This window comes from Corylus avellana, chromosome ca10 (assembly GCF_901000735.1).
Source record: "Corylus avellana chromosome ca10, CavTom2PMs-1.0".
Lineage (NCBI taxonomy): Eukaryota > Viridiplantae > Streptophyta > Magnoliopsida > Fagales > Betulaceae > Corylus > Corylus avellana.
In genome coordinates this window covers 16,000,758-16,028,661 of record NC_081550.1, presented here as the reverse complement: position 1 = coordinate 16,028,661, position 27,904 = coordinate 16,000,758, and the positions used below count along the sequence as shown (strand labels likewise).

Here is a 27,904-nt window from a genome sequence, read left to right as displayed (position 1 = left end):
GTCCCCATTAAGGATCACAAAAGAAAGTTTAGCCTCCACATTGCTATGAGCATCATAAACCACCCTTTGACCAAAGGTCTCCAAAAGAATACCAGAAGGGTGCCATGAATCCAACCACATATGAATATTCTCTCTATTGCCAACCTCAAACTTTAAAAACCTCTTAGCAATATCCCTCAGTTTTAAGTTCTTTTTCCAACTCCAAGATCAGGTTTGGGGTATGCCAACACTCCAAAAACTCTTAATTTTTAGCATGTTTTCCTTCACCCATGCCACCCAAAATAGAACCAAACCTAGCCAAGAGGCTTCAAACATGCCTAAGCATAGAGGTTTGGTTCTAAACTTCCAAGCTTTTCAACCCCAAGCCTCCTTCCTTCTTAGGAAAACACACATCCTTCCAAGAAACTTTTGCCTTAGCAGTCCCTTCAGGTTTCCCATTCCAAAGGAATCTATTAAATTTAAGTTCAATAGCCTTGATGATTGCCTTAGGGAGAATAAAAATTCCAGTCCAGTACACTTGCAAACTGTACAAAACAAAGGATAGAAGTTGGAGCCTACCTGCATAGGAAAGATTCCTAGAAAGCCAAGGATCAATGCGCCCTGTAATTCTATCCAACAAAGCTCCACAGTTTACTGCAGACAGCCTAGTAGAAATGAGAGGAACTCCCAGGTACCTAACTGGAAGATGCCCTTCAATCATCTTCAACTCCCCCATCAGTAAGGACTTCACCCTATCCGAAAGCCTAGAACAAAAAACAGAACTCTTAGCAGGATTAGCTTTCAAACCAGAAAGTTCTTCAAATTCAAGCAAAGCAGCTTTAATGATATTAATGGACCTCAAATTAGTCACAGAAAAAAAAAAAAATGAGGAGATCATTTGCAAAACACAAGTGAGTAAGCTTAAGCTTCAAACATTTGGGATGAAACTTAAAACCTGGACCATCATTTGTATGATCAGCCATAATCCTAGTAAACACCTCTATAGCTAGTACAAAAAGATAAGGAGATAAGGGATCCCTTGCCTCAACCCCTTCCTTCCCTCAAAGTAACCAACCATTTGCCTACAAGGATATTACAAGAAACCTTAAAACATTCCTAATCTACCTAAGGTCTCCATGCTAACAAAAGTTTCCCTTTAGAGCCCGAGGGGAACCTAAGACATAATAATAATAATAATAAAAATACTAATAAACTTTAGGGTTAAATACTATTCCAGTACCTGTGGCTTGCACTAAAATCAAATAGCCACCTGTGTTTTCAAAAATATCACAAATGGTACTTATAGTAAGCCAATAAACACACTTGGTATCTTTGTCAAGATTCTGTTAAGTTTTTTAACGGAATGCCACGTCACCCTTACACATGGGTGCCACGTGGCGCGGTACCTGAGTTTTTGGCTGTCACGTCATATTTTATTTTTAAAAAATAAAAAAAAATGAAAAACCAAAAAAACATATTTTATTTTATAAAAAAATCCAAAAAAAAATAAAAAAACATTGGAGTGGCCGAACCACCCCCAAGCCAAATGGGGTGGCTGGCCACCCCAGCGTTTTTTATTTTTTTTTGGTTTTTTTTTTTATTTTTTTTGTTTTTAAATAAAATATGTTTTTTTGGTTTTTTTTTAATTTTATTTTTTTAAATAAAATATGACGTGACGCCCAAAACCTAGGTACTACACCACGTGGCGCCCACGTGTAAGGGTGATATGGCATTCTGTTAGAAAACTTAACGGAATCTTGACATAAGTACCAAGTGGGTTTATTAGCTAACCATAGGTACCATTTGCGATATTTTTGAAAATCCAGGTGTCTATTTGATTTTGATGCAAATCACAAGTACTAAAATAGTATTTAACCCTAAACTTTATTTGCACATTTATTTACAATATTTATACACAGAGAAATGCTACATATCTCAAATTTTTTTCCTAAAAGTTAGTTCTCAAATGATGTGTCACCATCCCATAAGTTGGTGACACACTTTCCAAAATAATAAATCTTATGAAATTGTAACACATCATTTGGGAAAAAAATTTGGAATGTGTAACACTTTTCTTATACATAAACTTTTGCAGTTAAGATTGATTTATTAGTAGGGCCGACTCTATGTATTGTGAGGGTTAAGGTGATTATTTTATATGAAGCATTTTTTATATTTAAATATTAAATAAACATTTTCTTTTTTGTTAATTTTATCTAAAAATTAATTTTCGTACTTTTGAGATTGGACATTATATTGTTTGTATGAAATTTTGTTAGAAATTTTTTAAGATTCAGTTAATTTTTTTTTTCTTTTATTTTAAAGTTTTTTCATTTCAAATGCATATTTTTAACATACATTTATAAATAAAAAATTATATAAAAGAATAATTGAACCCTAATTTATCAGAGGCCCTTCACTTTATAATAAAATCGTCTAACACTTTTTTTTTTTTTTGGAAATCGTCAAACACTCTTATTCGTAGTACATGCACAATTTCGATTGCACTGTTGCTCGCCAAAATCCCACCAATGAAACTCTTGTCTTAGCTGTGAACATCTTTAGACGCGTGGTCTGACGGCGACGCCGTTTTGGGAGTTGGCGGAGGCGGCAAAGAGGGATGGACGGTGGCCCTCTCTCTCTCTCAGTTTCTAATATCACCGACTCATAGAGATTGAATTCGAAGTACTAGAATTTCCATTAAAGAAAGGCGTAAGTATTCTCTACGAATTTTGATGGGTTGATCTGTCCAAATCCAAATATCGCGGTATTGAGCGATATTGGTAATTTACTGGACATATTGATCAAAGAGACTTGTGTTTTTTTTATTTATTTTTTAATTTTTTTAATTTTTAATTTTTTTGATTTTTTTAATTTTTAATTTTTTTATTCCGGTAAAGTCGTGCACTGCACTATAATTGGGCATTTTGTTTATTTATTTATTTTACAAACGATTTTTTTTTTTTTTTTAATCAGCGCAGTTGTGTGAGACTTTGATTTCGAAAGAAAGTAATTTTTATAAGTTACAACGTGTAATATATATATATATATATATATATATATATATGAGGGATGATGAGCATAAAGGTTTTTTGAAAATTATAGCCGAAGCTACAAGATTACAAGTCATAGATACATACATAACAATCTGACATTCAAGACCTATCTATGACATCAACATTTGCTAACCCATGACTAATCTTTGGTTGTAACAACAGATCTGTTCTAGACAGACTCAACTCAATGCATAAGTAACTCATATTTTTTGACACTGAGAGCAGAAAACCCAATGCTGAAACTCATCTTTCTTAATCTGAAAGCCAGGAAATTAGCCTGTACAATCCTTATTCAAACAAGTTACAAAGAAACTGAAAAAAACAAATTAAAATACAAAAAAAAAAAAAAAAACACAAAACCAGTAGACAGCAACATCAGTGGAAGCGAAGCAACATCTGCGCGTGTTCCGCACGTGTAGGAGAGTGAAGCTTCCATGTCAGCACGTGTTGGCCATGCACTGGTGCGTGGTGGCGGTGTTGTGACGAGGAGGGCTGCAATAGGTGACGGAGAGGCTGGACAAGGTGGGGAAAAGACGCGTCGTTGGCTTTGCAAGCCCAAAAGGAACAGATTTAACTGATCTGATCTAGCTTAGATTAGACCGAATCTAAAACCCATAAGTCAACCAAAACAAAGGAAAATGCGATGACGGAATGAGGCGGCGAGCCAACAAGGTGGAGGGAGCGGCGTGACTGAAAGTTGAAACCGGTGATGGGACCAAAAACTAGGAGCCCACGAAGAGCTAGGCAACAGTGTCTCGAAAAGTAACTTTTGACTTTGCCACAAGTCAAAACGGTGCGTAGCATGCAGGACACTGGCCAGGTCCGTTTGTGACCGTTTCTCCGTGAACTGTAACTAGAGGAGCGACACATTGCAGCTCTGAATAGCGCCGTGTGTTCTCCAATCTCCGTATTCAGTATTCACGCTCTCATTCTCGCCATCCCCCCCTCTGGGGCTCCTTGTATATACACATTGTTGCGAGTCTAGGCAAGCATTTGAATGTCGGCACCGCAGAGGATTCTATTCTCTCTCGCACTCACCCTTCCTTCTCGCTCTCAATCTTCCTCCTCCACCTTCAAATCCAGAACCTTCCTCTTCATTCGCTCTCCTCCGACGTACATAACCCTAGCTCGCTCTCTCGCTTTTACCTCCTCCTTTTCTCTTTCTCGCCCAATCATGCCTTACAATCAGGTATCGACTCTACCTCATCATCACTGCTTACATAAGTTTATATCTATATTTCTTGTCATTGTTATTCGCAATAATTTTTGCTATTGCGATTGTATTGGAAGGTTAACTAACGTTGGTTGATTTTTCGAAATCGCTGATGTTTGGATAAAATGCAGAGTGGTGCTTTTGAGTTTGTAATCTGTTGATGTTTCTTCTTGTTTGTTGGATTGTATACTTTCGGTCAATTCACTATGTTTTTTTGTTGTATTTCGGATTATTGATGATTTTTCTTGATTTATTTCTTTAATATACGTGTTTCGTCGTTGGTGAATGGTTAACTGTTGTTTGATATGAAAAACAATGGATGCTTGATTGCTCGTTGTTGTATTTGACAAGTATAATAGTTTACTGAACATTTCGGGAATATATGGATGATTGCTCGTTGTTGTAGTCTGATGCTTATTTTGGTGAAGATTTGATTGTCTGTCTAATTGATTAAGCAGTTGCCAGATTGTTTTATTATTCTGAAGGGAAGAACTAATATTTATTGATTGAATAATCTTATTGTAATTTGAATTATTTTTTTGATAAGTAAAGAGTGTAAAAATTCTGTACCTTAATGTAGTTTGATTTATGATTCAGTATATGCAAAATGACATTATTAATCGAGTTAAGAGCCTTAGTGGCTTATCATGATGTGCTTAAGAAAACAATCGTGTCTTTAGAGTTGAATTTATTGGCTTAATTGACTAATATAGAGAGATTTTGCTTTTTAATTTGCAGCAAAGGGGTAAACATAGAGATCAAAGGTGGAAAGAGAAGCCAGAAACTGACATGTCTTCAGATACAGGCAGTGCGTCAGCAACTGTTGCTGAAGCTGTCATTAGTAGAATCAGTGGGCTGAGTATTGCTGAAAGCAGTGGGCTAGCCAAGTCATACGGAACAGTGAGTGGATCCACAGCAGTGGAAGTTGAAAATGCACCTATTGATGAAATGGTCCAGAGGAACGGGGCTGAAACAGCAGCAGCTCAGATAAGTAGTGCTGGTTTGAGTAAGTTGTTCCGGGGTAATCTGCTTGAAAATTTCACTGTGGATAACTCCACGTACTCACTTGCGCAAATAAGAGCTACGTTCTATCCAAAATTTGAAAATGAGAAGTCAGATCAAGAGGTACAATTTTATTGCAATTCTGTTATTCTAAATTGTGTCTATCAACTGTGTCTTCGCAAACCTAATGCAAAGTATGCTCTACATTTTGTGGACAATGACCCTATCTAGTGTTCAGAATGTGGTTTCCATATTATCGCTTTTTTTTTTATTCTAAAATTCTCTTTTGATTGTTTGTGAGCACTAGTTCCCACTCTTGTGCCTATATGTCTTATGGCTTCTTGTCTAGCCAGTGCTAATATTTTGTAGAACTGTGTTCTTTCTTTTGCTTGTGGGTGATGACATTATCTGTTTGATTACAAATTACATCTCATTTTTTAATTTGGCAGTGTTACTTATTGATTATCTGTTTCAACATGTACAGGTTAGGACAAGGATGATAGAGATGGTATCTAAAGGCTTAGCTACCTTGGAGGTAAGGGTTTTGCAAGCACTTTTTTCTTGAAAACATTGGAGTTTCCACCTCTGTTGGCTTCATTTTATATCTGTTCTTTTCCTGTGTTGTGAGTACCGACTTAAAATAGATATTCTTCTTGTTTATTTCTACTTGAGTTTATAGTATATTCCAGTAATTGATAACCTGATTGTTATACAAGGTTTTTTTTCTTTTTTTTTTTTTTAAATATATATATACATCGGGTTGATTTATTAAATAATGATGCCTTTTGCAGGTTTCACTTAAACACTCCGGGTCTCTTTTTATGTATGCCGGTCATGAGGGTGGAGCATATGCGAAAAACAGCTTTGGGAATATGTATGCTTAGGACACTTATTTTTATTTTTTATTCTTGTTCCATCTCAAAAAAATAAAAATAAAAACCTTGATCCATCAATATTAGTTGTTCTATGCAAGGCACATGCAATGCACCTGACTCAACCCATTCTATGCTTTTATTATCATTGGCAGATTCTTCTGATTTAATGTCTTGATCCAAAGGCCATGCCATCTCTGTTGCATTAAAAATAAACTGACATTGGTCTATGTGATATTTCCATGTATGAGTATCACCATCAGTTGGAAGTTATACTTACAATTATGTGATAATGCAGCATGATGTGGAACCACTCTGGTGTTAAATTCTCTTATAGATAAAGATGTGCTAGAAATTTCATGGTGCTCAATCTTTTTTCTTTATACGTCACTGGATTTTTTTTTGCTCTATAGTTTTTGTGGTCTGCGTCTGGGGTTCCTCCTGTTTTTTGGGTTTTTGCGGGTGTTTTTTCTTTTTCCTGCTTTGTTGTTTTTTTTGTATACTTCTTGTATGCTTAGGGGCACCTTATGCTTTTTATGATATTCTCTGATTACCCTGGAAAAAAAATGTTTTCGCTCTATAGTTGCTGAACAGGATGTATCTGTTGCAGATACACTGCTGTAGGTGTTTTTGTTCTTGGACGGATGTTTCGTGAAGCATGGGGAACTCAAGCAGCAAAAAAGCAAGCAGAGTTCAATGATTTTCTTGAGGTAGTGTTCACCTAAATTTTTTTGTATGAGTCAGAAATACAACAAAATTGTCATTCTTGCTTTCTGCATTTTCCCGTTAATCTAGGGATGCTTAATGATAAATCTGTGTCTGTCTGTCTGTTTGTCTATCTATCTGTTTGTCTTTCTTGCTGAATTTAAGTTCTCAACCGATCCACATAATGTCTGTGTTATGTTCAATTGGTAGCTAGCAGGACATTATGGTTATTATACTAGGCCTTGTCTTTTCTTTCTTTAAAATTTAAAATTATGTTTGTTTAGTTGTTTTTCTTTTTTGGTCCCAAGTTGCTGAGAAACTGAGGTTGTTATTCATTTTTTCAGAGGAGCCGCATGTCTATATCGATGGAACTGGTAACTGCTGTTCTTGGAGACCACGGACAGCGTCCCCAAGAAGATTATGGTAACAGTGTTGTTTCCACTATTTGCTTCTTATACAAAAAAGTGTTGTTTCCACTTTGTTCAACTAACAAATTTTTGTTTTAGCTATAACATTCACAAATATTAGGCATATTCAAATTCTAATACATGACTTTTCAAAGCTTTAGACTTGGAGACAAAGTTCATTCTTTATTACGAGAATCACTACTTAAAGTTGTCCAAATATCTTGAACCGTCAGATTTAGTGTGTGGTTCTAATTAAGGAATTGGGCCTTTGGCTGCTGTTATGCTTAAGACTTCAGTCAGGTCTGTAGATTGTCTAGGAGAGTATGTTGGGCATTTGGTTGAACATCATTGGTATGATTGTTAACACTCACAATTTATTTACATATAGTATGAAATTTGCTTTATAATTCAGATAATACATCAGTAATTTTGTCAGCCACATGCGTTAGATACTGTTTCAATGAAGGCTGGGCTGTTTGCATAAGTTTCACTTAGGAATTCAAAACATAGAGTTTTTTTAAAGGCTTAGCTTCTTTCTTCTTGAGATAAAATATTCTGCATGAGGGAAGCCAAAACATGGTTCATATTTATAGAACTGTCTGATCACCTTCTACTTCCTTGTAGTATGAATGTTTACTTTCTTTTTTATTTTATACTCTTTAACGGTATTGATTCATTCTGTAAACATAGCATTATCTAGTGTGACATGAGTAATTTTCATTATTGAAGTTTTGACATGTTTGATTCAATGTTTCTAATTTATAAATAATTTCCTTTTTCTTTTTGGTGATAACTCTTGTAATCTTTCTATTTTGACAAGTAAAAAAGTTCATTAAAAGCGCGAGGGGTGCAACTCAAGTATACATGAAGTATATAAGAGAAAAACACCCAAAACTCTTGTAATCTTTCTTGTGTCACTATTGCAATATTGGCAGTTAGGATTAATTGATGACTATAGCAACTTTTTTTGTGTCATTTCCTTAATATTGGTTATTTAGTGGGTTTCCCTTGTAGTGATAGGGTCAAGAAGAATTTGAGAAGATACAAATAAAATGTAAGAAAGATACCTAGAAGTAGGAGCGAGCCGCATAATCTTGGAACTTACCTTCAGTTTAGAGGTGCTCCTTTCTTTGATTTTCTTTGGGATTGGATATCTTTGTTGCAGATTGTAAGTTTGGGCTGTTTTGGTTGTTTGCTGGGGCTGATTGTTTTATGGAATTCTCACAGCCTCTTTGACTTTTTCTTTTAAATGAATGAGGAATATTTGGGTTCATGCTTTTTGTTTGACATGTTGATATGTATTTGAACTTCTTCTAAGGATTTAACTGATGCTCTGCAGATGGAACTATTCCTATTTTGATGTAGTTATGTTACTTCATGCCTATGCTTCCTTAAGATGTCGTTCTTTTGCTCCTTCCTTAGCTTTTTTTTTTTCCCTCAACATCAACGTGGGTTTTTTTATTATTGTCATCATGAAACTGTTTAACTTGTGTGTGTGTGTGTGTTTTTTTTTTTGTGCAGTGGTAGTAACAGCAGTCACAGAATTGGGCAATGGAAAGCCAAAGTTTTACTCTACTCCTGAAATAATTGCTTTTTGTAGAAAATGGCGCCTACCAACAAATCATGTGTGGTTGTTCACAACAAGGTAATGATCTATGATCCCTATTACTTGCATAGCTTGAAGAGTTGGTTTGAATTATCATGTGCGCTCAAAGCATGGCTCTTATGGTCCTTTAATCAAGCTGATAATTCTGCTGGAGTTAAGGTTTTCTTTTTCATGTGCCATAATTAGTGTATGATTTATTTGATCATGATTAATGGTTTTAAATATTGACAGGCATTGAGAATTCTCTAATTAAGTTAGTGTGGGGCAGTTTCTGTTTTTTTTTTTTGGGGGGAATTTATGTTCAGTTTTCTTTACTCATTTCAAAAGCGATGGAAGTTTCATCTTCATCTTTGCCATGAGAATTATCAAGTGGAAATTTTTAGGCAGAAATAGTAAAATCATTGCTATATTGCTTCTGATTGATATTTATTTTTGTAATCGAAGGAAATCAGCGACTTCATTTTTTGCTACCTATGATGCCCTTTGTGAAGAAGGAACTGCGACAACTGTATGTAAGGCTCTAGATGAAGTTGCAGATATATCTGTCTCAGGTAGTGTTTTTAAGTACGATGTGCTTCTACTTAGCTTGGAATTTTGTGGGGCCTTATTTGGTTGTTTCTAATTCAAAATTGTTATCTTAAACAAACATTTTTTATTTATATAAAACTTATATTGGAAACCGTTTTGACTTCATGCCTGTTGGGAATGATCACCCTCCCCTTCTCTTATTTTTCTCAACCACTGAGCCAAAAGCAAGAAATAATATGTGCTGACTTGAGGGAAAAAAAAAAAGAAAGTACAAAAATTCTCTTGAAACATAAATGAAAACATGGATGGTGTAAAATACAAATCAATACAATCTACTGTTCTTGAAACCACCTTAGATCCAATACAAATTGTTGCTTGGCTGAGATGTATCAAGATTCAATGTTCCTCCAGCAAACCTACACACATGTTTATTTCTGCTCAACAGAACGCCTTTTAGTCTATCCTTTCATGCGGAACTTAAGTGTTGCTTATCATCTATGAGAGGAGGAATGGGGAAATTGAGATGGTTTATTGTTGAATCCAAGTCTTTTTAGTTTGCTGTTGAGGGAGGGGGTTTCTGTTTTATGGATCTATTAAAGAAGCAGGGGAGTTTTTTTGTTCAGTCTTCTTGGGTAAAGTTGGTGTGATTTGGTTGTTGGCCACCATGGATGCTCTACCTCAAGTGGAGGGGTTGAAGGAGTTTGTGAAGTCTTCTAGGGTTGGAAATAAAGCCTTCATTGCCCAAAACTGTCAAACAAACATGGTTGTTTCTTGGCAATTGCAAAGTATGGAGGTGGTGGTTGGAGAGGACTTGTTGTCATACTGGAAGGAAAAGGTGGTAGGGGTTGGAGAGGTTTTCCTCTCGAGTTGCAACAGTTTTTAGAATCTCTCCAGTTGTCTTTCGGCGCAAATCCTCCTGGGTTATCTTAAGGTGGTTATTGGCATAGGCATGTTTCCAGTAGTGCCTGTGTTGAGATCTTGACTGAGGCTGAGGGTAAACAGTCATAAGCAGAGGCGTTGGTTGGGTCGAGGTAGATCTCGACAAAATCATGATGCCCAGAGCTTCTTTCAATTTTTCTAGTGCTACAAAGCCAAAGGTACATAGCGTATGGGCCACTTATTAGGTTTTTTAGCGTATTGGCCACTTATCAGGTTTTTTCGGCGGGGATGAGGAATGATAAGGAGCTCATTTTGTCTCATCTCCTATATGCGGATGACAACCTGATCTTTTGTTAGGCAAACCCATGTCACCTTACTTGCATTGTATTTTCTTATGCTTTGAAGCTGTCTCAAGTTTGAAAATTAAATTGGTTAAATCAGAGTTAGTCGTTGTTGGTGTTGTAGATGATGTTGAAGACTTGGTTTGTATCCTTGGTTGTAGGGTTTCTTCTTTGCTTATGAAGTATCTAGGTGTTTTGTTGAGCGTGCATTTCAAGGCAAAGTAAAATTTTTTGACAAGTTTAAAGTGGCTTTATTTGTCCAATGTTGTAGGATCACTTTGATTAAAAGCAGCTATCTAATTTGCCACTTATTTTTTTCTCTTTTCCCCATCCCTCTTGTTATTGCTAATTGTATAGAGAAACTTCAATGGGATTTCTTGTGTGGTGGAGTTGGTGATGAATTTAAATTCCATCTAGTAAGCTAGTTAAACATTTGCACTCCGATTTCTTCAAGTGTTTTGGGGTTAGGAACTTGCTTCTTTTTAACATTCTGTTTTTGGGGAAATGGTTACAGCGTTGTGCTACAAAGACAGAGGCTCTGTGGAGATGGATGTGGATGTTAAATATGACAACATGTGGGGAGGGTGTGTTCTAATGAGGTTATTGGGTTTTACGGGGTTGGGGTATGGAAATATATTAGGTGTGTGGAGAATTCTCTAGATTTATTAGGTTGTAGGCAGGAAATGGTGCTAAGATCAGATCTTTGGCATGATGTGTGGTGTGGGGATTAGACTTTGAAGGCAACTTTCCTGGAGTTGTTTAGTATATCTCGCTTCAAGGAGGCTTTGGTGGAAAATTATTTGCGGTTCTCTAACGACACATTACAGTGATGACCTTTACCAGATCAACGCATAATTGGGAGGTAGATTTGATTATCTTGTTCTTTAACCTTTGTTATTTTCTTAAGTTGAGCCAAGGTGGCATGGATAAGATTCGTTGGATTCCTTCCAGAAGGCTGGTTTTTGAGGTCAGATTTTTTTGTGAGAGGCTAATCCCGCTGATGGCTCTTCCTTTCCTTGGAAGAGCATTTGGAGTAATCTCAAAAGTGGCGTTCTTTGTTTGGAATGCAGCTTTAGGAAGGATCCTAACTATTGATAACTTTAGAAAGAGACTCATTATAATAGTGTTTTGTTGTTGTATATGTAAGATGAGTGGGGAAACCATTGATCATCTTTTGCTCCATTATGAAGTAGCCAGAGACTTTTGGGACTCGATCTTCGTCTTTTTGGGATAGAGTGAGTCATGCCCCAATGGGTGGTGAAACTGTTGGCTTGTTGGAGAGCACAATTTGGAAGACTCTGCAATTTTGAAGCTTGGAAGATGATACCTCTGTGGTAATGTGGTGTATTTGGAGTGAACACAATGCTCAAATCTCTTCACGATTGGATGGCTGCCTACAACTGTTTTCGTTTCTCTAATTTCTTAGAATTTCTTGTTTTGTGCTCTTCTTTTTCTTAATTGGGTGTCTTTCTTGTATTCTTCCTGCATACATGGGTTACTCCCCTCTACTCTTCTTAACGAGATTGGATGACTTGTCAGAAAAGAAAACATGGATGGTTCATATGCCGCACCACTACCACCTTGGTCTCTTGCCATAACTGCCTCACCATTAATGCTGCTACAGCAATGGATTGCTGCCACCACCATTCTTCTAACTTCACACCATCCTCGTCTTAAATGCTTTTGTCCAACATTACCATTGGCACAGTAAAGTGATCATGCATAATACCACAAGCTCTACCCGCATGTTTAGAGCTGGATTGCAAATGTCTGTTATAACGTCCATACCACCTCCACCAAGTTCTGCCAAACAAGGCCTTTGATATTTCTTTCAGCGTCTTTTTCCCATGTTAGGTTGTCATATTAAGTAGAGTTATTATTTTCTTTTGGTGTATCTTTTTCTGTGTCAATCTCTACTTGGAATTGATTTTTATACAAGCTTTTCTTTACCATCAAACTACTGCTGGTTAGCCGCAGTAGAAAATTTGGCTCTTTTTAAGTGAGCTATGTGTGAAAACGTTGGGTGTTAACTCAGCTTTAAGTTCTTAATATGCAGGTTCAAAAGATCATATACAGGTGCAGGGTGAAATCTTAGAGGGTCTTGTGGCTCGTATTGTAAGCCAAGAGAGCTCCAAGCATATGGAGAAAGTTTTAGAAGAATTTCCGCCTCCGCCAGCTGAGGGAGGTACACGAATTTGTTTTGTTTTGAGTTTTATATTTGGTTTGGTTACCTTAGCTAGGAAATTCTGTGGTTCCAGTTTTATTTTTCACTCTTTTGCATTGCTTGCATCTTATACTTTTTTTTTATTATTATTTTTTTTATCTGAAGTTATTTTTAGAGGGACAACCACATCCACTTGGTTTTTTTTTTTTTTTAGATGGCATCTGCCCTCAAAGTGCTAGGTTGTGTTAAGACTGATAAAAGTGTGGTGTGAAATTATAATTTTAGCTTCATCAACCAATATACTAGTCAAAATATAAGGAACAGAAACAAAATCTATCAGAAAGAGATAGTAACACATCCTATGTGGAACTCTCTGAAGTTCTGTTACTTGTATATAATGAATTTTATGCAATCCAGTTTCCTCATTCTGCCTGTCTAGAAACTTTCTTGACTTATTTGAAATTATGGAGGTGGTGTGAGGAGTACTAACAACTGACGAAATAGGGAACTTATTTGTAATTGGATCTAAAGAATGGATCCAAAGGAGGAGGTTGTAGAATCTCAACATTCTCTTCTCTAAAATGTTAATGCATTTGGGAAATTTTTTAGATTTCATAAAAAGAGTACAGGAGATGCAGAACTTGTGGGAGAAAAAATAAATTCCTCACTTGATTTGTCTCTAATATAGTGTAATATCAGCTCTAATTCCATGTGTCTGATAGTTTGTAGAATTGTATCTGCGTTTAGTGCATATAGTAGTCTTTACATTTTGTTTTTCATATTTATCAAAAATAGTTACAAGTATACATTACTGTTAAATCATCAGCTATCTCAAAGGTTTAAGTTGATATAAAATGGTAAATTTAGCGCTTCAAATTAATATTTTTACACTCTTCCTCGCACATGGGCTCAAATTCTCCTTCAACAAGAATACTTGTAATACTGCCCGTGAGGTTTAACACATTTAATTGCATTGGGGGTAAGTTGCGGAGTTGGGTTCGAACTCAAACCCATGGTATGATACCAAATTAAATCACTAGTTATCCTAAAATTTTAAATTAATAGGGAAAGATGAATTTAATAATTGAAATTAATATTCTTACAATTACATCATGTCTAGATCAATGTGTACTTAGGGGTGCCTTTACACTTTTAATTATATATAAAGATCTGTTGCTTGCACTTTGTAATTCCTTTTAAGTCATTGTATAGCCGATTGCTTTTTGCCCCATGGAAGTTTACTTTCTTTACCAATGAAAATGCTAGGTGGATCAGGAATTGAGTATTGATCATTAAGTAATACCTGATTTGCTTTGTTTTTCAGCTGGCCTTGATTTGGGACCAAGCCTTAGAGAAATTTGTTCTGCAAATAGGTCAGATGAAAAGCAGGTAGCACGGAGCTACTATATATGAACTTTGGTATTCTATTGTGGCATTTGTACTTGCATTTGATTAATAAAGTCAGTGGTTAAGAATTGGTATCAAGTATACCTTTTATATTTTCTGTTAACTCAACTGCAGCAAATAAAAGCACTTCTTCAGAGTGTTGGTACCTCCTTTTGCCCCAACTATACAGACTGGTTCGTGAAGGAAGGTGGTGACGCCCATTCAAGAAATGCTGATAGATCTGTTATTTCAAAATTTTTACAATCTCATCCTGCTGATTATTCAACGACCAAATTCCAGGTCCTGCTACAATCTGCTAAAATGGTTTCTTTTGCTTGATTTTCATAGCTAAAGTAAATGTAGCTTCTTACCTTCTTACCTTGTTGTGTTGGTTTCACATATGTATATCTGTCAAGGAAAATAATGCATTGCTTGTGGACAGTACTGATAGCTTTTCACATTGCATAATGGTTTGCAAACTATGTAGCCTCTTTTGTTAAAATCACATACTGTTATAAATGCTGTTTAAGTGATTCAGACTTTTGATTTATCCTTTATTGATATTGCTATTTTTCGATTGAACCAGGAAATGATACGCTTGATGAGAGAAAAGCGGTTCCCTGCTGCCTTTAAATGTTACCATAACTTTCACAAAATTGATTCCATTTCAAGTGACAACCTTTTCTACAAAATGGTCGTTCACGTTCACAGTGACTCTGCCTTCCGGCGATACCAAAAAGAGATGAGGTCTCATTTGAACTGAATTTTCATCCTTTTTCTTCAATATAAAACTTGCCTTATGTTCCTTTTTGGAATTTTTCTAATAAAATTATTAATTATCAAAATGATAAATAATAACTGGCTTAGGCTATTCCTTATTATTTTATGTTATGCATTTGCCAAGTGATAGACATTTGATGTGTTCCAGGTACAAGCCAGAATTGTGGCCATTATATCGAGGTAAGGTCTTTCTTGCCGTACAATCATAATCTACTTCAATTCCAAACCTTATACCTGATAATTCTCCGTGCCCTGGACAATGAAGTAAGATTATTTTGTTAATACTGGTTGTGATACATATGGGCCTCTTATTCTCTGCATGCTCTTGGTGGTTGTACTATATTTTTCTGTGTAATGTATGTGTTCCTCATAGAAAAATAGAAGTAAAAATGGATCTCATGGAAAGAACCTATATAGATGTTAATAAATCTTGAACATTTTACCCACACGAGTGATGAGCAACAAAAGTTCTGCTGTATATAATAACTTTTGATTCTCATCATGGACTGAGAATTCGTATTGCGAAGTTGGAAGAATAGATAGGTATGTAGTACTTGACAACAATGGAAGACTTGTAAGGGACGTAAGCATCCAAATTTTATCAATACTATACATTCTATTTGTTTTACAGCCAATCAGCACTGGTGATTTTCAAATTGTTGAATCAGTTGATGTATGGTTTTTCCTGTTTTTATGGCATCATATGTCACGACTATGCAAACCCATATTCATAGAGACAACACAAACATCATAACTGTGCACATAGAGCTTCAGATAAGTGCCGGCAATGAGAACAGATGAGGATGTCAAATGCATCTATTGATCATATTCAATTTCTTTCTCTCTCTAGTGTCAACCTTGGTACATCAATTATTTCAATGATAATTTTAAGCAACAATGGCCTAATATAGCTTGTGTTTTGTTAGTCCCATCTAAGTTAGAGAACGAGTGTGTCTTATCTGCTGGTTAGGTATAAATCAGTATATACTTAAAGAGGCTGAGACAATGTATGGTACGATGATGTTCAAGTATCTTTTTAAATAAATGATGCTTAATTTACACAGAATGTTATTGTATCCTATCTGGTCTACTGTGAGGTGCAAATCAGTTGCTAATATAGTAATATTTCATATTTACCCAGGCTTTTTTATTGACATCAATTTATTCAAGGCAAACAAGGAGAGAGCTATCGAAATTGGTAAAATCAGTAATATGGTAGAACACAGTAGCAGTAGCGCATCGGCCAAAGATGGACTTGCTGATGAAGATGCAAATTTAATGATTAAATTGAAATTTCTTACTTATAAGGTATCTTTTCTTATACAAATCTCAATGGATATACAATCATGCTCCAGATGTTTAATGAATAAGTATGTAACATTGTGATAGGATGGTTCTGTATCCTTCTTACCTGGAAACGTGACTCTTGTTTGGTAAATACTTAAAAGTATATGGTAGTTCATTATGCAATTAAATAATTGTGCACTTATGTTTGCTTACATTGACACAATACACAAATTTGTAATCACAAGTAGTAAAACCGTCCATAGTGTCTACCACTTTTGCCATATCCCCAACTAGGGTTACAATGAAATCCGGAAATCAATCATGGAGAGGAAAGAAATATTCTCGAATAATGCTACTCTTCACACCTATGTCACACCGGCTGATGTTGCGTGTATTAAGTGGCTATTACTCTTTTTTTTTTTTGAAGTAGCTACATGGGAAACCGCTTAAATTACACAACATCAGCCTGTGTGATGTGGTTGTGATAAATGAGTGTGAAGAGTAAAGTCCTGAAAGCATTAAATATCCCTTTTTCGAAATACTTCTATACTTTGTAGGTCTGTTTCATGAGAAGATAGGTTTCTCATATGAAAGGAAATGTTACTGATACTTTCCCTGCCTTGGAGTCTTGAGATTTACTCTCGGAGGAATCTGTAACTCTTGTCTCTCCCGAGTCTGTTTAATTTATTGACTCATGTTCTTGGGAAGTAAGTCTGAGTATAATTTCTAATTGTGGGGAAGAGATGCTGCTAGTGGAGGATCATATACTGACTAAAAAGGAGCTCCCTCTAGATACTACCGGCGCTCCAGTTGATGCCAGATCCGCTCAGTTCCAATTGTTCCTTTACAAAAGTTTTATTCTTTGTTTTAGATTAGTATTGGTTGGTGCTACTCCAGAATTGGAGTTTTATGAGATGAGCCAATAAGTTGTACACATCATGTTTTTTTTTTTTGGCAGTTGAGAACCTTTTTAATACGTAATGGCTTGTCGATTCTTTTTAAAGAAGGTCCAGCTGCTTACAAGGCATATTACTTGAGGTAAGGTTTCTTGCGTGTTTTACTGTAAGTTGTATTTGAAATCTTAAATGAGACATTTAATGGATGAGATTAATAGATACCTTCTTCACTTGCTACCTGTTATCACACTCTGGTGATTGAAGGACCAGGGAGAAATATAAGACCAACTTAAGTTTTATATTTTTTTTTAATCACTAGTTGTCATAAAAGCTTGAGCCGACAAGAAATGGTAAATTTAATTATTAAATTAATATTCTAATACTCCCTATTACGTGTGGGCGCAAACTTCTTTTCAATAAATGAGACCCAATATGTGAAATATTTAACTGAATTGAGAGATAAACTATGAAACCAGGATTCAAGCTTAAAACAAATGTTTTGATACCATGTTAATCTAGTTGTCTCACTCATCAATGGTACATAATACATTTTTCAAAATATTATGGGATACACTTGTTTGATGACATTGTTGGCTATTGTAATGGTCACATTTCTCTTAAAAGCTAAAATATTTGGCTACTATCTGAGAAGGCTCAAGTCAAAATTTATTTTAGTTGTCAAATTTTTTAATTTAGTTAACAATTTATCCTTCTTTCTTTTAAACATTATAGGCAAATGAAAACGTGGGGCACTTCAGCAGGAAAGCAGAGGGAACTCAGTAAGATGCTTGATGAATGGTAGTGCTTGAATCATTCTTCACATATCCTTACTATTTTCTAACTCTTAAATTTCTCTCAGAATTTGTTTTGATTGATTCATGGAATTGAATATTTTTCTTTTTCTTCCATATTCAGGGCTGTGTTCATACGAAGGAAGTATGGACACAAACAGCTACCGCAATCAACATTCCTTAGTGAAGCTGAGCCTTTTCTCGAACAGTATGCAAAACGGAGTCCACAGAATCAGGTTCTGATAGGATCTGCTGGTAACTTGGTAAGGGCCGAAGATTTCTTGGCCATTGTTGAGGGAGGCATGGATGAAGAAGGTGATCTTGAGAAGGAGCGGGAGTTCGCACCAGCAAGCCCCAGTCACTTGGCAAAGGATATTGTTCCCAAGAAAGAGGGGCTGATTGTATTCTTTCCAGGTAAAAGTATTTGCAAATGTTCTAATGCTTTGCCTATTTTTCTTCAATGAAGCTTTAATACTTGGATTTTAATCACTTGGTTAACCTATTCAAGAAGAGAGAGAGGATCTGAGAAGTCTTCTTGGATTTAGGATAAGTTGTTTATATCTTATCAATCCATTGACGTGTGCTATACTACAGTTGAGCTGATGTGTAACATTAATCAACTTAGGTTGGTTCAGACTTGCTTTTTTGTTCTAGAAAGGACCTTATATTGAGAGAACAAATTCTGAGTGTGTGAAATCAAAATGAGCTTTGGGGATGTTATGGTCAAAAGCTAAATGCCTTAGATAAGAATGAAACTTAAATTGCAAGCTGGAGGCTTATGTGGGTGAGCTTCTAGATTTTGTTTGGATCTTCAAATCTTAGGGAGCTTAAGTTGATAAATTGATTAGGAGTTGGATGGCTATTTTACTTATCAAAAAAAAAAAGGAGTTGGATGGCTATTTACAGAACTTCATCTATCAGTTTTGATATTATATCACGTCTTGGCCTTGTGTATGGCTTTATATTGGCAATGAATATTCTCAGGAAGAATATCTTTCTCGCCCTTTTTCAACCCTACTATTGACGCTTATAAGAACTCTAGATGATTGCATGTTTGAAGCCTATGTAGCACGTTTTTGTTCTAAAATTATATTTTAGGCCCAAACCCCTCTAGGTTTTCACCTTTCGCCAAATATGGATCTAGGATTGATGGTGTCTACCAAGTAGGTCTGCCATCCAAGTTTTAATAGGCTCTCTACTAGATGGCCTATATTACACGTCAAAACTTACAGAAAGGCGCCACATGTAATGGCTACCATGTTAGATTTCCACATCAATGAAGGTATGTGAAATCTCTCTCTCTCTCTCTCTCTTTTAAATGAGTAAGTTATGTGAAATCTCAATTATATTCCACTCAAATTATTATTTTTTTTTTAAAAAAAAGCGAGAAAGAAAAAAGAGGGTTGTGTGGGTGGTCAGACCATCCCTAGCACAAGTTTTGGGGGTGGTCTAACGACCTTCAAAAGCCCCTTTTGGCGGTGATCGAACTAGCCTAGGGTGGTTTGGCCATCTCCAAAAACCAGTTTTGAGGGGCATGGACCACTCTTTTCTTTCAAGTTCTCTTTTTTTTGGTTCCTTCCCTTTTTTTTAAAAAAAGGTAATTGACATGACAATTTGACATGATGGCCACTACATGTGGTGCCTTTTTATTGGTTTTGACATGTAAAATTAGCCATCTGACAGACATTCCGTTAAAAATTAACTGAGAGTTGGACAGCGGACCTACTTGGTGGACGACATTAATTCTAGTCTTTATTTGGTGAAAAAAATATAAAAACTCAGCTTCCTATTTGGCGGAAGGTGAAAACTCTGGGTTTTGGATAATTTCCCTGTATTTTATATATACTTTTAAGAAGTTTATGTACTTTGTATTTTCATACAACAGAATTTGAATGTCATTTTACATGTATGTGTCGTAAAGCAATTTTTGCTCCACTTCATGCTGAAAGAAACTGCTTGTATCCTAGTTGTGTGCTCTTCTAACATCATATTCAAAACTGTTTGCGACATATTCTGCCTTTTTATAATTTGAATGTTCCGTGATGGTTCTTGGTTCAACCATCTCTTTGTATATTGTACTTGTTTTGGACTTTGAACTAGTCTGGTGCTGCACACCTATTAAGTTTTACCTCTCTCTGCCATTGGGACTACAGACATTGTTTCTATTCATTTGTCTTATATCCGCCTCTGGATTGCCATTTGCAGGAATACCTGGTTGTGCTAAGTCTGCACTTTGCAAGGAATTACTAAATGCACCTGGAGGACTCGGAGATGATCGACCCATCAATAGTCTCATGGGTGACCTTATCAAAAGTATGATACTGTCCAGAAGATGTTTTAAACTGATTCGTTTTGAATTTGAGTTTTCAATCTCCGGGATATTTTAAAACATCTCCATCATCTCCTAGTGTCTTCATATTGGCAATGCCCTCCTAATCATGGTCAATGATAAGCGGTTATATCTTTTCTTAGTATGTGAGGTCATTCTATCACTTCATTCGTCATGTTTGTTGACCAGTTTGATCAAGTTAGAGACATTGTCAAGTTTTCCTTGATACAAGTGTTACTAATGGCACATAAGTTTTGAATCTTGAATTCTTCATAATAGACATCCCTGCATACTTGCGGTTGGTTTAACATCATTGCGACAGGAAAATGGCTTTTTTCAACACCAGAAACCGTTCAGAATAAAAATCTGACAATATTATGGTAACTGTGTATTGAAGTTTAATAGAGAATCAGTTGGGACAGGAGATGCATATTATAAATAGGTCATAAATTATTTTTTCATTTCAGTAAATCAATTACTTGCAAATCATATTAATTATTAGTAATCTGTTCACTATAATTGTGAAATGTTTGGATTTTATGTGAGCTATAAGTTATATCTTAGAAATCGATATGAGTAAGTGTGTTAAATAATACAACTTCCTCAATGACTAAGAGGATGTGTTGCCATATCTATCTCTATAGCCTCGTGGTGAATTCTTGAAACTTAAAAATTAGATATTAGAGCACTAGAAACCTTATTACTTCTCAATTCTGATCTTGATTTAATACTTACCAAAAAAAAAAGTCTTATCTTGATTTAATATCATTGAGTTTTATTTTTAAGTGGAGGATGATATTACAATTTTAGAATTGGATATTAGGACTGTAATCCTTGCTATCACGATTAAAATAAAAGAAAATAGAAATCCAGGTCAGAGGTTTACAAACGCTATTCCAAAACAGATGGTCATGGAATAATTCATTCTAGATCTAAGCATTAAAACTTTTTATTTAATGATGCAGAAATAGATATGTTATGCATTATTCTCTGTCACTTGCTGCAGCTGTATACAAGACAATGTCTTGGTTTTTTCCATGTGAAGATACTTGAATAATTTGAATTTTTTATGAGTAATACTAGGGACCATTTTTTTATCCTTTTTTTATCCTCCTAAAGCTGATGTGGCTTTCAAAATCATCATTGAATCAAAATTCAAGTATGATTCATCTAAAATTTAATGGTGATTTTAAAAGTCACATCAATTTTAGGAGGATAAAAATATGATCCTTAGCATTATTCATTTTTTATGGGGCTCAGTTGTAACTCAAATATCTGCAAAATAATATGTTTATGTAACAACAGCAAGATATTGGCCAAAGGTTGCTGATGAGCGCAAGAGAAAACCATACTCTATAATGCTTGCAGACAAGAATGCTCCAAATATAGAAGTATGGAGACAGGTAAATTTCCTCTTTGTCTACGTCTATATCATGATTCACTGAGAAACCTTGTGCACTGCTTTGCTAAATAGACAAAAGATATGTACCCAGATCATGATCCTTCTCTTGATAGTAGTTACACTTGTGCTAGGAACAGTATGATATTACTTTTTATGGATGCTAGAGAAATCAAAATCCATTCTTAATGGGGTGAGGAACATTAGGATGCATTGAAGTTTTGATGAGTCTAACCTTTAGGTTTGAATGAGATTACAGAAAAAATTTGGCAATGTTCTAGCTAAGTTTTGAGAAAGGGTGGCGAATATACCAGCACTAATGCACCGGATCCCATTAGAACTACAGAGTAAAGCATGCTTGGGCGAGAGTAATACTAGGATAGGTGACCTCCTGGGAAGTACTTTTGTTGCACCTCTCGTTTTATTTATCAAAAAAAGTTTTTAGAAATATCTATGGACAGAGTTCCTTTAAGCAAACAGTAGAATTCAAAGGCTATCTCTCAAGTGAGTGCATGAGTGCGAAAGTGATGGTTCCACAGGCTCTGATTACATGTTTAAAGAACACTGAAATGGATTTCCTCTTTTGACGGTAAAAAGAAATGTTGATCAAAATATATTGGTTATAATGATTCAGGGCATGTGATTCTAATGATTCAGGGCATGTGATTCTAATAAAAATCTAATGGAATAAACTCTCTTAAATTTGTTTAGGAATGTTCTACTCGGTTGATTGAAATGTAATAGATCATGCTGATGTTTGTTTCACCTGATCTTCTCAAAGGCACCTAGTAGATAATTTGCACAGATTCAGTGAACGGTCAATTACATTTTTTATTTTTTTGTTTTTCCTTAATGCATGGACATTATTTACAATCCAGTATACATTTATTAGATTGTGGGCTCATCATGTTCTAGTGCCAACAAATTTTATTTAGTTATTGAAGTTTCATCACTGGATTCTTGTAGGATTGATTGCTAGTAAGATCCATGTTTAACAAAGTCTACCAAATTCTTTGGTAGATGGAACTGCTTGTTTTATGTAGAGTAAGCAATAATGTTTATACCTATGGGGTATGCATGCCTGTACCATAAATTTGCTGCATGATAACTTTGGAAATATGTGATCTGACATGGAACGAAATTAGTTATGCTTATGCGAGAAGTTTAGATATTATAGAGGTATTCAACCTAATTCTGCTGCTTTTCTCTCCCCTTTTGCTTCTTTTAGTTCAGTTAATCTATTGTAAGTACATCACGGTTGCATGCAATTACAAATCAAACTTCCTGATTTCCCTCTATAGACTTTGTATGTCTTTTTGCCCCTGATAAAGGGGAAAGAAAAGACTGTCTGTTCTCTTCTCAACTTTGTTGACATCATGGTTACTTGTGCAGATTGAAGACATGTGCCGCAGCACCAGAGCCTCTGCAGTTCCAGTTGTACCTGATTCTGAAGGTTATATCCCCTGTTACTCATGAAGCTGTTAATCTTTCTGGTGTTCTCTGTCGCTAGAAATTTATAATAGATCCTTGGTGGAATTATATTTTGGCTTTTTGATAGCTGACTCTGTACCTTTTTATCATCCTCGTTGACTAAACTCACACCAATGTGAACCTCAATCTTAACAGTTTTCTCTAAGGCGTAAAAAAGTCATCGCTGCATATTCTCATTGAATATAACACCTTGCACCTATGATCCATACTGAACGCCTAAACAGATTATGTTTTTAGTTTTTTCTTTTTACTTTTCATTAGCTTTATTTTTATTTTTTATTTTTTTTCTGAGACCTTATTTTGCAAATTGGGTCTTTAAATAGAGTTAAACTGCAGCGTAGATTACTTTGCATAGATGCTATGGAGTAAGGCCATTTATGTACTTCCTCTGTCTTTGAGAAAGAGTGATCTAACCTGCTTAGTTGATTTATCAAAAATATTAATTCTATTGCTAATTTAGAATCCAATCTGGTCTCTCATATATATGCAGGAACTGATTCAAATCCATTTTCTCTTGATGCATTAGCTGTTTTCATGTTTCGTGTGCTTCAACGAGTCAATCATCCGGTATCCTTTCAGTTCTGATTCTTCTACTATTGTAGTTAGGCGCCTTACTTATCCAAAATAAGATTACCATCTACCTTGTATTTTGTTTATTGCTTTGAATCTGCAGGGAAATCTTGACAAGGCATCTCCAAATGCTGGCTATGTGCTGCTAATGTTTTATCACCTTTATGAGGGAAAGGCATGATTAGCATCCGCCTCTTTCTTTCTCTCTCTATTCCACCCTTCCCCCAAACCCCCACCCACCAGCCCAACATAATGTTTCATGTTTCAAGGCATGTTCTTATTTCTGATACATTTTCTGAGGTACTTCTGTTGACAATCCTATAGAGTCGCAAAGAATTTGAGGGTGAACTAGTTGAGCGATTTGGCTCACTTGTGAAGATGCCATTGCTGAAATCTGAGAGGTACTTGGCAAGTTTTCTCCTTAAATAGTTGGCTTCGAACTAAGACCAATGCTGAGGAAATAAAAATGAGAATGCAACACCCCCCCTCCCCAACAAAAAATCCTCTAGCTGGACCCTTGATACTGGCAGTGATGCCTTACTGCTGTGGCTAGTAACACTATAGTTCAGTGAGGTTGATTGTAATTTTCCAATGTGGACACCCACTCCACAATAAAGTTATGCCCCTTTTTCATCTTCAATAAATTGTGTATGGATGATTCCTCTCACTGGTACTAAACTATTAATATTTTTTACCTTTAAAGTAATAACTCTGAAATTTAATCTAATTCCTATGCCGAGTCTGCTTCCTTTTTTCCCCCACCAAAATTGAAGCTTGAGGTTTACACAGATCTGCCCCTTCTCTTACAAGTATTTCTTTTACCTACTACCCTAATAGGGAGATTTTTTTTGTGTTTTTTTTTTTTTGGGGGGCTATTACAACCTGAGATTTAAATTACTTTTGATGGATGATTCCTCTCAATTGTGCTTTTGTGCATATGCAGGAGTCCCCTACCCGATCCTGTGACGTCTATTTTGGAGGAGGGAGTAAATCTATACCAGCTTCACACTACCCGACATGGAAGGTGCATGAATTACATTACCATCATATTATGGATATGGGTTGATACTCATATAAATACAATTTTATATCAGTAATCTGTGCAGAGAAATTGAAGCCATATTCTGACAACATTTAAAAGCCATGTATCCTCATTTACCGAATTGTGCACTCTATCAAGTGTCTAGAATCTTTTAACAGTAAATAAATTTAATTGAAAAAAATGTGTGCGAGAAATGGAATAAGATCCTCTCCATTTCAAATGAAATGGATAATATCTAGTTAGTGTTTTTTAAAGGGGTAAAATTGTCATTTTAATTTTTTGGACATTTTTACCCCTCTAAAATACACTAACTGGATACTCTCCATTTCAAATGCTGCATTGTTTGGTTACAAGAAAGCTTTGCACTTCTTTCTAATTTGTTTGGACTGCATTATCTCTAAATCTTTATCAGACGTGTTAATAAGTTCATGCTCAAAATTTGGCAAAAAAAAAAAAAAAAGAACAAAACAAAGAGAGAAGATTGGCATGGAAAACTGTGAATCATCTAACTTTGGCACTATTGACTGGAAAAAATCAGCTGAGCTGAAAGGGTTGAGTTGCCAAGTCAAGTCTGCTTTCTTTAGAACAGTCTTTGCTTCAACCTTTTGTATGTTTCCTATTGAGGAAATGTGAAACAGAGGAAATGGAGTTATGTGAATTGACTTGTAGAGAAATACGATTGCACTGTTCTCTTTTGAGGTCCTTAAATAAACACAAAAACTAGAATGATAGTTATAATGAGATTGCGCTATTCTTGTTGCTTATGAGATGCTTTTTATTTAGGCTGCATCTGCTATTTGCTTTTGTTTTCTTCTCTGCTTCGCTTGACGTATATCAAATAAAGATTTTATATCTCTTCATTTTTCTTCTCCCCTGGTTAAGATCTTTTTGTTTTTATCTGCCATGTACTCCCAAGGGATATTTTCTGATTTGGTCTCCTATTATTGACTACTGCCATTCACTATTTAGATTGGAGTCTACGAAGGGATCCTATGCAAAGGAGTGGTCCAAATGGGAAAAACAATTGCGGGAGGTTTTAATCGGCAATGCTGAGTATCTTAACTCTATACAGGTCATTTTGTTTTTTTATAACTTAATATATTCAGCTCAGTTTAATGCCAATGGCTTTTTCTGGAAGCAACTTGAGCAAAAAATTATTTTCATAAATCGCTAAAAGAAACCTATTTATGATCTCAATGACCCCAGGTTCCTTTTGAGTTTGCTGTCAAGCAAGTGTTGGAACAACTAAAAAAGATTGCTAGCGGTGATTATATGACGCCAGATACTGAGAAGAGGAAGTTTGGAACCATTGTTTTTGCTGCTGTTGATCTGCCTGTTACAGAAATCCAAAGCCACCTTAATAATGTATGTAAAAGATCTGTCTTCTCATCTGTTTTTTTTGAGTCTATTTACTTGAGATAACAAACCAAAACTGAATAAGCTCATTAATTTTATTCAATTTGTTTATTAAGTGCTGAACTCCGTTAGTAAACCTTGCCCGAGGGCCTTCAACAGATCTGTGTGGCCTAGCTAGCTAGCTTTACGGGTTTACTTGTGGGCTTGCCTGGCTGTCTAGTGTCTTGGCTATCTGCATGTTGATATTGCATGATTCTTTACAAAAATATAGAGCTTGGCCTTAGGAGAAAGATCTTGGTTTTAACATCCTCTGAATGAAGCAATGTTTGACTTTCTGATACAAGGGTTTTCAAGAGTCAGGTCAAAAGTCTGCCTTCTAGGGCCAGGATCCGTTGTCTTGGAAAAATAAAAACTAAAACAAAAATTGACTGGGCTTCAGCTTTTGAGAACCTTGCATTAATTGAATTTCCTTTTTTTTTTTTTTTCCGCCTGAGATGCCATTCTCCTGTTGAGGTGGTGTCTATTTTGTTTTGTTATTGTTGGTTGTCATCGGTATTACATCTTTTATTTTTCCATTTATGGATAGTCTTCATAATGTACATATCCAGGGATGATGGATATTTTATTTTCTCCCCATATTTGACTCTTTCTTATTTTCCCAAGCAGTTGGCTGAAAAAAATCCAGAGGTTAAGGCTTTCCTGAAGGACAAGGATATGATGAAAACCCTTAATAAGGCTCATGTGACTCTTGCACACAAGAGAAGTCATGGTGTTACAGCTGTAGCTAACTATGGCATCTTCCTTCATGAAAAAGTTCCAGTGGATTTGACTGCTCTGCTCTTCTCTGATCAATCGGCTGCATTTGCAGCTTGCCTCGGTTCTGTAAATGGCGAAAAAATTGTTTCCAAAAACCAGTGGCCTCATGTTACCATATGGACTGGAGAGGGAGTAGCAGCCAAGGAAGCCAACACTTTGCCACAGTTGCTTTCGGAGGGGAAGGCAACTCTCATTCAATTAAACCCACCCATCACCATATTCGGCACAATGGAATTTCACTGAGTCCTTTTTTCTTCGTCCAATTGCTTGCTGCAATATGTTCAATACACGATGGTACAGAAATTGAGAATAATTTTTGAAAGTTGATCAGTTTTTGGTGCGTACTAGGTAGAGTGAATGAGAGAGTTTTGGTAGATTTGTATTTATCAAAAAAAAAAAAAAAAATGGTAGATTTGTGATTTTTCTCCATAGAAATTTTGTATATAAAGGCATGTAAGATAGAAGAGACCTATGATTGAATTCTTCATTGACTAGAGTCTTATGAGTTTCACTCAATGAGAAGTACAGACAACCTTTTATGACCAACCTTTTCCAGCACAAACTATTCAATGAAAGGTGTTTTTTTTGTTTTTTTGTTTTTTTTTTGCGAATAATGAAAGGTTTTCAAACCTAGGACTTTTAGGAATCAATTTTAGAGTGATTGAACTTATTAACATTGACATGGAGATAATTTATTTAATGGTTTAAATTTTATTTTATTGTATCTAAAAGTATATATGGTATTAACTTTTATTTTATTTTATTGCTATTATATTTGTAAAATCTAATATAAATCAAAATTAAAAAATAGAAAGGATCTTAATCCCGTGTTCCCGTGTAAGGAATTTAAAGTGCAAGTGGAAGTAATGCTAGTAAATATGAAGTACTAGATGGACAATGATCCTCTTCATTTCATTTGAAATGAAAACTATTTATTTTACGGTCAAGATTTTATTTTGTTTTATTTAACAGTGTATATAATATTACATCATTTAAAATTTGTAAATGA

The 27,904-nt window shown here is 35.5% G+C and overlaps 1 protein-coding gene and 1 pseudogene across 3 annotated transcripts; both read left to right on the top strand.

Moving 5' to 3' along the window:
- Positions 1–2,451: 2,451 nt before the first annotated feature.
- LOC132163434 (tRNA ligase 1) lies at positions 2,452–27,273 on the top strand. Of its 3 annotated transcripts, none has more exons than XM_059573725.1 (27): positions 2,452–2,691; positions 4,987–5,373; positions 5,735–5,785; positions 6,042–6,124; positions 6,733–6,832; positions 7,172–7,250; positions 8,756–8,879; positions 9,285–9,391; positions 12,645–12,773; positions 14,077–14,141; positions 14,274–14,438; positions 14,725–14,885; positions 15,067–15,098; positions 16,060–16,226; positions 17,164–17,243; positions 17,834–17,899; positions 18,017–18,306; positions 20,098–20,205; positions 21,527–21,624; positions 23,013–23,073; positions 23,602–23,678; positions 23,785–23,856; positions 24,006–24,082; positions 24,625–24,705; positions 25,693–25,795; positions 25,930–26,088; positions 26,746–27,273. In XM_059573725.1, exons 2-27 carry the CDS (start codon positions 5,038–5,040, stop codon positions 27,136–27,138), a joined length of 3,264 nt encoding a protein of 1,087 aa, XP_059429708.1. In that variant the 5' UTR covers positions 2,452–2,691; positions 4,987–5,037; the 3' UTR covers positions 27,139–27,273. The 3 variants fall into 3 exon arrangements, with proteins under 3 accessions (XP_059429708.1, XP_059429707.1, XP_059429709.1); XM_059573724.1 differs by lacking the exon at positions 2,452–2,691 and adding an exon at positions 3,588–4,224; XM_059573726.1 differs by lacking the exons at positions 2,452–2,691; positions 6,042–6,124 and having other exon boundaries at positions 5,343–5,373.
- LOC132164843 (5S ribosomal RNA) lies at positions 21,918–22,036 on the top strand (annotated as a pseudogene).
- Positions 27,274–27,904: the final 631 nt, after the last annotated feature.

Excerpts from the sequence above, each read along its gene's own strand:
- LOC132163434 (XM_059573724.1), top strand. The coding sequence starts at position 4,033 with ATGTCGGCACCGCAGAGGATTCTATTCTCTCTCGCACTCACCCTTCCT. Across the intron at positions 14,886-15,066 it reads CGATACCAAAAAGAGATGAG|GTACAAGCCAGAATTGTGGC; the intron begins GTCTCATTTGAA and ends GATGTGTTCCAG. Across the intron at positions 17,244-17,833 it reads TACAAGGCATATTACTTGAG|GCAAATGAAAACGTGGGGCA; the intron begins GTAAGGTTTCTT and ends TAAACATTATAG.